This window comes from Aedes albopictus, chromosome 3 (assembly GCF_035046485.1).
Source record: "Aedes albopictus strain Foshan chromosome 3, AalbF5, whole genome shotgun sequence".
Taxonomy (NCBI): domain Eukaryota; kingdom Metazoa; phylum Arthropoda; class Insecta; order Diptera; family Culicidae; genus Aedes; species Aedes albopictus.
This window is the reverse complement of record NC_085138.1, coordinates 320178052-320188879: the sequence shown is the minus strand read 5'-3', so window position 1 is coordinate 320188879 and position 10828 is coordinate 320178052. Positions and strand designations below refer to the sequence as shown.

Genomic DNA, 10828 nt, shown 5'->3' with positions numbered 1-10828 from the left:
AATTTTGAGCATTTATGACTCATATAATGATCTTTAAAAAAAGTTTGATTTAACTTGAATCCGGAGATATAACAGCTCAAAGTTGGCTATCGGATAATAATTATGACTTTTTGTAGAATATTTATAACTTCATGGAGAATAGCTCGATCTTTTCCAAATTGGACCAATTGATACACAACTACAGTGACCCCACATCGATGAATCACCTTAATTTTGTACACTATTTATGAATCACCATGTTGATCAAATGGAGTGATCCATAAACTGTGGTCATTTTTGCCGATTCATAAATTGTGGGGTCACTGTACTTGATGCACTTACAGTAAAAATTTTAGATTTTTAGATGCACTTTTCGAAAAGTTATTTGACCATTTTTTGAAAAGTTAAAATATTGCTTGTCCAGCTCATTTTGTCTATCCCCTGTACCTGTGAATGGGGCCGTTAACGTTGTTTTATAGTACCCGTTGTTGGTATAAAAGGCACATCATACACGTCTTCTGTTATCAGAAAGTGATTGTTATTCGACCTAGCAAGAAGTAATCAGAACAAAGTGAGCAGTCAAGATGAACCGCACCGTGGCTTTGATCCAGTTGCAGCGAGCGGCAGCTCGTACTAATAACGCTAGCAGTATTCGGAAGCAACAGCAACATAGCATGATGATAGTGAACCAACCGGAAGGGTTCAAGGATATAAGTAAATCAAGTGGATATACCTTAGAACAGTCGGTTGGACGGATCCTGCAAGCTGTGACACATTTACCTGTGGTTACGAAGGATGCGGCTAGCGGTGATCGAACGTTCCTTTTGGAAAGCCAACAGTAGGAAGGTGTTATAGAATGTGCAATAATTTTTAGTATGTCAGTTGATCAGTGAAAGTGAAATAAATTTCCTAAACCTTCTATTTATTCCATTGGTTTATCATTTCAATCATCACTTTTCCTCTGTTATTAGCTTTCACCATTGCCCAATGATCTGTGAGATAGATTTAACGAGAACCAGTTAATTTGTTCACTTCACGAGTGTCATGAACAGTTTTATCAGAGTAAAATGGGTGTAGTTAGATGATCCGAGATTTGTTTGATTTCTCAACAGTAAAAACGCAGTCTTTGTTACAGTTTCTAAGTTTATTTTCAGTTTTACTTTCCTAGTACAGTTTCTTCCGCCTCACTTCAATTAGTTTTTTTCTCATACACGTATAACCTACATTATTTCACCAATTCGTAAGCCAGTTTTTTTTGTGTTTCTCCAATCCGATTCATAGCCAACCGTATCTATCCCTCTATCTCGTTTCGTAGCTGCGGACGACTTTTGCACTTTCGCGTGATTCGTGTAACTATCGAAAGTAGAGAGAATAATTTCCTATAGGAGAGTAGTATTACACACTATCGTACGGTACAGGTAGGGGTTAATAAATATAAATATGGCCTACTGCGTGCGCTCCAGCGAGCGATGATCATCCGCGGTCATCGTAGTTTTCTCCGTGTATTTCGGTGTAACTTTCTGAAATACGGTGGCATTCAACACACACTACTGTACTCTGCATCGGTTTTCTTTAGTTAACAATTATTCCGCTAGCTACCCTAAACAAGTATTTTTGTTGTCTATTTTGTGTGTTGCGTGTTATATTCTTATATCGGTGTGCATGACTGTATAGTAGTAGAACTTATATTGGACTTGATTTAGATCTTACAACGTTTAAGTATAGTTCCTACTATTCGTTAAGGCTAAAATTAGTACGTCGTCTCTATATGGATACAAAGTAGATATACTAGATTTCACTTTTTTCAATAATATTTTACACAAAGTTGGAAAATGTTTTATGATTCTAAGATGTATTAACCAGTAGTTCAAATTTACAACGAAGGGCAGGAAAATAGTTTTATTAATTCTAGCTCTAGTAAAAGTATGACAGAAGAAGAAACAGAACTTAAGATGAAAAATGAACAGAACATAGACTAAATTATAACAACTCTCTAACATAAGAATTAATCCGTAAGCGTTTTTATTTGGTTTTCTTTCTGCGCTGATATTGTGGTTTTAGCGTACATTACATTTTTGTTCATCTAGATTTACAATACATGAAAGATTTGTTTCACAATTTCATCTGTGTTGCGGTTGGTTCGAGTTTCTGAAAGTTTTGCAGTGTGTTTGGTTTTGCTGGATGACTTCAGTGTTCAAAAGATAATAAGAATTCATCGAAATGATCAGTTAGAATTCATTCATGATGTCATCCTGCAAAACCAAGCAGCGAAATCGTAAAACGATCGAAACCCGATCTTATGCGTGCATTATTACGAATTCTTGAATTTTATGCTGTGTTCCATCTATTGGTTGGTGCTTGTTTTTTGGATGTGGCTTTTGGTGATAAACTACAAGGCATTTTCGCATGGTTCTCTCGCTAAACTACAAGTTCTAATTTGTTTTTTTTATACATAACCTACTATGGGCGCACCGCAATCCGTGCTCTCAAAAAGCGTCTCTTAGCACTTAGCAGATCTTCGATTCTTTTTTTTTTGTTAGCTCCAAATAAATACTTTTTTCACCCCGTTCATCGTCAACTCAACGCTCCGACCTTCTAATTTCAATCCGAGAAGCACAAGGTAACCAAATCAAACCTTTCTTCCGTTTTCACTGGGCAGCGGGACGGGGTCACCACACGGGGTTCCGGCGGAACCTAATGCATTCGTCTAAGCACCGCAAACAGTACCACCAGAGAGGCTAAGCTACCGCAGTACGACGACAGCTGTCGGACGGATGCGGTCGAACTTCCACCGGGTACTCGTTTCTCCAGCGAGACTTCACCGGGGATCTGGAACTGCAGCGGTACGGTTTCCGTGTAGGCCCAGCCTTCGGTGTTCTTGGCCCGGGCGGTGATGAACCATTCGCCCTCGGGCAGGCGGATCGAGCGTTTGATGCTGCGGAAGGACGAGGGGAGGAATGAGATTAGAATGTCTCATGTTGGGTTTTAAAGTTTACTTACTTCCAGAAATCGCTGTTCTCCTCTCTGTTTTGCTCCGAAATGGTAGCGTCGATGGTGGTGTATTTGGTCTGAAAACGGAAGGCGGAAAGTACTTGGTTAATAGGATGATGTAAATGGGTAAGGTTATCCCCTCCAGGGATTTCTCATGGAATTTATGCAGGTATTCCTCCAGCCATTCCTCTACAGATTTCTCAAGGAATTTCTCTAGAGATTCCTCCAGGAATTTTCACCACAAATTCTTCCTGGCGTTTTTTCAGGAGTTGCTCCAGGCATTCCTCCGGGACTTCATCTAGGCATTTATCTAGGGACTTCTCTAGAAATTCCACCAAGAATTCCTCCATGAATTACCCCAGATATTTCTTCAGAAATTCCTTCGGAAATTCCTACAGCAATTCTTCCAGGAATTTCTCCGGAAAGTTCTTCAGGAATTCTTTCAGAAATTCAATCATGAAAGCCTTCAGGAATTTTTCAAGGACTCCTTTGGGATTTTTTTCAGGATTTCCTCCAGGAATTTCTCCTTCAGGGATTCCTCCAGAAATTCTACCAGGAGTTCCTCCAGAAATTCCTCTGGGAATTCTTCTAGGAATTTCTTCAGAAATTTCACCAGGGGTTCCTCCCAGAACTCCTCTAGAGATTCCTCCAGGAATTCTTTCAGGGATAGTTCTAGAGAATTTCCCCAAGAATTCCTCTAGCGATTCTTCCAGGCATTCCGTTCCTCTAGATATTGCTTCAAGGAATCCTCCAGGAATTTCTCCAGGGATTTTCCAAGAATTCCCCCAAGGATTCTTCCAAGAATTTCTACAGGATTCCTCCAGGAATTCCTGAAGTGGTTTCTTCAAAAATTTCGCCAGGGATTCCTCCCAGAATTCCTCTAGGGAATCCTCCTGGACTTCCTCCATGAGTTTATCCAGAAATTCCTCCACGAATTCATCCAGAAATTCCTCCACGAATTTCTTTAGGAATTCATCTAGGGATTGCTCCGGGAATTCTTCCAGGGGTTCCTCCTAATTCCACCTGGGATTCATCTAGGAATTCATCCAGGGATTGCTTCATGCACTCGTCCTGGAATTTCTCCAGGGATGCCTCCAGGAAATGCTGCAGTTATTCCTTCAGAAATTCCTCCAGGGATTCCTCAAAGTATTCCTCTAGCGATTTCTCCAGGAATTCCTTTTCAGAAATTCCTTCAGGAATCTCTCCAGGCTTTCCGCCAGAAATTTGTTCAAAAGTTCCTCCAGGATTCCCTCCAGAGATTCCTATAGGAATTGCTTCAGGAATTCTCCAAGAATCCCTCTAGCAATTCGTCCAGAATTTCCTCCAAGGATTTCACCAGAAATTTGTCTAGGAATTTCTCCAGGAAGTCCTGGAAATGAAAAGATTTCTTCAGAAATTTCTCCAGGGATTCCTCCCATAATGTATCTGAGGATTCCTCCAGGAATTCATCCAGTGATTCCTTCAGGTAAACTTTTAAAAATTCCTCCAGTTATTTCTACAGGGTATACTCCAGGCATACCTGCATGAGTTCCTCTAGGGATTTCTCCAGGAATTCTTCCAGGGATTTCTTCAGGAATTCCTCCAGGGATTGCTCCGAGAGTTCTTTCAGGGATTGGTCCAGGAATCCCCGTAGTGATTCTATTAGAAATTCCTGTCGGGATCTTTTCAAAAATTTATTCTGGGCTTCGGCCACAAATTTCAGAAATTCGTCCATCAGGTTTTTCCTGGTCCACAGGCCCCTTCTATGCTTCTTATAGCTACGCCAATGCCCGAACCCAATCTATAGCTGAAACATCTATAGTCACTAGCTCTGGTCAATCACGGAGCAGCAACTACGAAGTGTACGGTCACCAAAGCTCAAGCTCATGTCGTCGATTTTTAAGAATGTCATTCGCCTTGTGCATCACAACGTTGTGTTTTTTTTTCATGGCTTCCGGTGTCGTCGATTGAACCCAATCGTGATTTGCTTATAGTTGTGTTCCGCTGTAGATTTCATCGGAAAAAGTGTACTAAATTAAAAGTGAAAAATCAACAGTAAAAACTGGTGCAAGATCGAACTGCATTCAGAGTAGATTGGATATTTATAAAAATGTGTTTACTTGTTTTAATTGTTGCTGCTCCGACAATCAAGTTCGAAAAAAATAAGATTTAAAATGGTGACAACAAATGGTTTTGCTGCTGCTTTTCGTAACCCGGTATTCAAGCGAATTTCACGATCGTTCACGAAGCCTGCGTGTAAAAAAATCCCCTGGTTCTGTTGATGATGTTTGGGTGAGTTCGTTCATTTCCTTTTTCCGCTATATTTTTATTGTGATAATTTTGCATTTATATGTACAGGGGATAGACAAAATGATCGGGACAGGCAAAATTTTCTCTTTTCAAAATATGTTCTATTAGCTGTAACTTTTCGAAACGTGCATCAAATATTCTCAAATTTTCACTGTAAGTTGTTCAACTAGTTGTGTATCAGTGGACAAAATTCGGAAAAGATCGTGCTATTCTGCACGAAGTTATAACGAATCTAGGAAAAGGTAAAATTATCCGATAGCCAACTTTGAGCTGTTTTGTCCATTTATGACTTATATAATGAGCTCTGAAAAACGTTTGACTCAACTTGAAATTATTAACAAGAGAAAAAGTTATAGCAATTTCATTCTTTTTATGATTTTTTAGTAAATTGGTCTATTTTTAATATGCAACCCATTACTTTTTCAATGAATTGCCGCCTATGGTGTTACTTTCTTTCAAAACATATCTGTATTCAAGACAGCTAGAGGGAATTTAAATGAACTATAATTAGCATCTTGAATTTTGAAACGGTGTTGAAATTTAAGAAAATTTGGTGTTTTATTAGAAAAATAATCTAATCGTTATGATTTTCTTCCGTGTTAAGAATTTTAAGTTAATTCAAAAGTTTTTCGAAGCTCATTATATAAGTCATAAATGGTCAAAATTTCATTGCATTCGGTTCATTGAATCCGGAGATGTAACAGCTCAAAGTAGGCTATCGGATAATTTTACCTTTTCCTAGAATCTTTATAACTTCGTGCAGAATGGTCCGATCTTCTCCAAATTTTGGCCACTGATACATAACTAGTTGATCAACTTACAGAGAAAATTTGAGAATATTTGAGGCACTTTTCGAAAAGTTACAGCTGTTTGAAAATTTTTTGAGAAGGGAAACTTTTGCCTGTCCCGATCATTTTGTCTATCCCCTGTATATAGTCCTGTATTATTATTCTTCCCATTTCAAAGAGCGAGTAAAGGCACTGAAGCCTAAAAGGGCATGGGTACACTGGAGAAACATCTGTGCCCCATCCCTGGAAACTAAAGACCATGGAGTGACATTAACCTTCTCAGCAACGTCACTCCCACCGTTAACATTATGTCACATCTACAGAGTTTTTAAACGGTTAGTACGAGGCTCAGTAGGCCTGATGGCCACTTCAATGCTAGTAATATTGCTAATTCAGAGAAAACTTTCCACTTTACAGAAGATTGAGAAGCTACCGCAGCTGTTAGACTGACGATTTTCACCAAGGTATCATCAATCAGTCCAAAGATACCTTGGATCGTGCCTTGGATACGACGCTGATGATTATTATTTGTTGTTGCTTTTCAGAACTTTTCACTTTGCAAGCATGCTTTGATTTGGCCCAACTTTTCAATGATACGATGATTTTCATGGCTGCGGTAGAACTCGGCGGCTCCCGCAGAGTGGAAAATTTTCTAAAAATCCGCAATACATCAACCCGATTTGGATTTTTTTTTTCATAGTTCTGTAGATAGCGATTGTCATCGTTCCAAACAAATCGATATCAATCTAGGGTAAAAAATATAATTTGGACATGCACTGCGATGTATGTCTTGTTCCGGAGAGCTAATAAAAGTAGATACTTCTGAATATCGATTATTGGATCAAACAGACCCTATTCTGATGACTTACGTTGAAAATACGCTTAACAATTAAGAATTTACTTCAAAATTATCGAAAATGTAAAATGTTTCACTAAAACCCCTCAAATGCACAGGTATGCAAGACGACATACACTTCACAGTCACATACAATATTCACCTCAAAATCGTTGAATTGATAATTATAAGAAATTTAAAAGCTCTAGTGCAATGAAAAATGTTCAATAAAGAAGCATTAGGCATCCAGGCTCTTAACATTCATCTAGAACACTTAAAATAGATGGTGTCCAAAATACATTACAAGTTTTCTACTGTAAATATATTTTGGTCATCTGACGAACTACAAGGGGATGCTGTACGATTGCCTACTTGGAGGCGTATTATGTGGTTCTGGCGATATTTCTTCGATTTCAACAAAAACTGTAATAGTTTTCAAAATAGATGCCTGTTAAGCGGAGAAATTTGGTTATTTACAAGAAAATATTTGCTAATTTATGCTACTTGCATTATAAAGCAATATTCATGGATAAACATGGAGATATTTGCCCTGTCCAAATTATATATACCTGAGGGTGTCCAAAACATATATTCGGTGTCCAAAATGCAATTCTAACAGGCGATTGTAAATTGTGATTTTCTCAGCTTAAAATGCGTTTGTTAAGCTTTTTATCACCAGGAACGCAAAGTACAATCATATTATAAGCGTAATAGTAACTTTGCAAAATAATCTATTCTTTTCTATGAAAGCTAGAGGACGATTTTTCTACCATTGTCCTCAGCCTGTCCAAAATACATGAATTACCCTACATCGAAGATCTCTCTCTTTCTCTGGTTGATCGGGATCTGATGTGCTCTCTCTCTTCTCTTCTTGGCGTAACGTCCTCATTGGGACAAAGCCTGCTTCTCAGCTTAGTGTTCTATGAGCACTTCCACAGTTATTAACTGAGAGCTTCCTCTGCCAATGACCATTTTGCATGCGTATATCGTGTGGCAGGCACGAAGATACTCTATGCCCAAGGAAGTCAAGGAAATTTCCTTTACGAAAAGATCCTGGACCGACCGGGAATCGAACCCGTCACCCTCAGCATGTGCTGCAAACAATAATAATGACAAGCAAAATGGCCACGGGTAGGACCACGAATTGGTCGATTCCTCCATTTCCAGGATTTATTCAATTAATGGTTGCGTATGTGTAGACAGAACTAGACTAGACTAGACGAGGGTAGACGTAGGAAAAACACTAATCGTCACCAAATAGGGCCAGGTGGAAGAAGATGCGTTCTGGTTAGTTTTTGCTGTAGCGAATTTTCGATGGATGCCATTAGAGCGAACTGAAAGCCTTTAAGGATAACTCCTGTGTGTTCTATGTAGACAATGGACAGCATTCACGTATTTTTCAAATCCTTCCCTGAATCATCGAGGATTCTCAAGCCAACCATTTACCAACCAGGAACTCCCCGAGACACATTGCTTAAACAAAAAAGAAACTTCTTCACACAATGAGCAACGAAACAATTTTGCTAGACTATTATCTTGGCTTGGACGGACTCTACATGCCAATGATTGCTCCTCCATTATCTGGTTTAAATTGCACTTGAAATTCAATCAATAAGCCTTGAGATACTCCGTTTATTCTCAAAGTGAAATTTTAGCAATAGCAATAGCAATTTAGAAATTGTTCCATTAACTTTATCAAAAATTATTCTAAAAAAATAATCAAACGATGGCGATCGCTCACAATAGTAGCACGTCATCTTGATATATATAGCTATGAAAAACTTATCATGGGCATATTTCACAATAGATCAAAAAAGTGGTCGCGGTGATGGAAATATTTCATGTTATTATTATTCCATTTATTCAGGGATTTTCTAGGGCAAATAACTCTAGAAAATTCTCAAGAAATTCTTCTGGAAGTTCTTCCAGGAGTTTCTCAAACAAAGTTCCTTCGGGTATTTCTCTAAGCATGGCTTAGGAATTATTCGAACCTTTCAGATTTTTTCAGATTATGTTTTGCAAAGAATCTCTCTACAATTCCTGCAGAAATAACTCCAGAATCTATTCATTAGTATTTTTCAAGGCATTTTCAAAGAAATTCTGCTATGAATACCTGCAAAGGGTTCCCCAGTTCTTCCAGATATTACCTCAAAGATTATTTTAAATACTCATAGGTTTTTTTTTTAATTTTTTCTGTGGTTCCCCAAAGAATTCTCTCAGGGATTTTTTTTTTGTTTCTGCTGAAATTTATCCTGGTTGGTTAGGAATGTTTGCATACAAATCCCTTCAGAAATAGCATAAGAAATTTTTCTGATAATTCCCTCAGATCTCCAGAAGTTCTGCCAAAGATTCCTCCAGAAAATCCTTCAGAAATCCCTCAGGCTTTTTTGTGGTGAATTCCACCAGTACCTTTGTCTGCGATTTGTACAGACATTTTGTAACAGATTGCTCCAGAAATTTCTCTACGGATTTTTTTTAGGAATCCCTCCAGAAATATCCCAAGCATTTTTTTTTCTTCCAGAAGTTGCTCAAGATTTTTTCCAAGAATTGAGGAAGTATTTTAAGATGTTTCTTCAGGTATTTTTCTAGGTATTTTCCTAGGCGTTCATACAGGAATTGCTCCAGAGATAACTTCAGAAATTACTTCAAGAATTTTTGTCCAGTAGTTTCACCAGAAAGTTTTAAAGAATTTCTTTTAGAAGTTTCCAAAGGGATCTCCCAGAGTTTTTAAAGGGATTTTTTTGAAGAATTCTCCAAAAATGTTTGTGCAATTTTTGGAAAAACTTCTGTAAAATCTCTGGAGGAGTATCTGAATAAATACTGTAGGGATCTCTAAAGACATCTCAGGAGATATTTTTGATGGAGCCGCAAGAGCAATACAAAAAACCCCAAGGAATTTCTCAAAGAATTATTGGAGAAATCCCTGTAGTATCGGCAAAGAAATTTTTAGAAAATTATCTAAAAAACTCCATGGAAGGGCTTTTGAGGAAATCCCTTGCTCACATTTATGAAGAAATCCTGAAAATTCTGAAAAAGCCTCTGAAGATAAAAATATATCTTCAAAGGAGTTTGAGAAGAAATCCCAGCAGGAGTTTGTGAAAGAACCCTGAAGGCATTTTGAAGAAATCTTAAGTAAAATCATAGTAGAAACCATAGGTGGTAGGGTATGAGTGCTATAAGTAATCTCAAGCCCCCAAATTCACTCTATTCGAAAAAAAAAGCAATTACGGCACTTATTGATTTCGTTCTTTTTGTTTTCATGCGTGCTCACTTCTAACAAAAAATACAAAAATAAGAAACAAAACAAACAGCGTTTTAATCCTTTGTTTTCCGTAAGATGAAACTGGGAGCCACATGCTTAATAAGGGAACCAATGCCCTTCTTTTGAATGAATCTGTGTTGGAACCCAGGTAGTAATTTGATGCTGTACAAACGTTTTGCTCCAACTATTTTAAATCAACCTTCATTTGAACAAAAGCTGAGCACAAGAAGTACAATCCTTTATTCAGCTCCTAAACCTCTAATTTTGGTGATTTTATTCAACCTTTAGCTGATTTGAGGTTCATTGGAAGGCTGATTTAAGGCTTAATATGCGTTTAATCAGCGTTAAAATAAAAACACTTTTGTGAGCCTATTTTTACCATTAGCTGCGTTTATTTTCCAGAAGTGCGGTTCCGTGGTCGTGCGGCTAAAGTCACCAAGCTCTTAGTCGCATCGTGCCGAGGAGCACGGGTTCGATTCCCGCCGCAGCTGTCAGGAAAAGTTTTTGGCTGTGCCACTGGACGTTGCATGCTAGTCCGTTGTCTAGTGTCGTGCTTCCTTCAAAGAGCGAAAAGCTCACTGGATGCATTGAACGTGTCCGTGTCTTTTAAGAGATGTTTAGGAATGTATAAATTAATCTGTGGGAGAACTGGGAATTGAACTCGGACCTCCTGGTTTATAGTCA

At 38.2% G+C, this 10828-nt stretch overlaps 1 protein-coding gene across 3 annotated transcripts in view; it reads right to left on the bottom strand.

The window, feature by feature from the left end:
* Positions 1 to 1104: 1104 nt before the first annotated feature.
* Positions 1105 to 10828, bottom strand: part of LOC109413613 (protein amalgam) — a 298181-nt gene continuing 288457 nt past the window's right edge. For all 3 annotated transcript variants that reach the window (XM_029865512.2, XM_062842715.1, XM_062842716.1), the window contains 2 exons: positions 2980 to 3047; positions 1105 to 2914 (listed from right to left, as the gene is read on the bottom strand). In XM_029865512.2, coding sequence (XP_029721372.1) covers positions 2674 to 2914; positions 2980 to 3047 — 309 coding nt within the window. In that variant the 3' untranslated portion in view covers positions 1105 to 2673. The remainder of the gene's footprint in view (positions 2915 to 2979; positions 3048 to 10828) is intronic.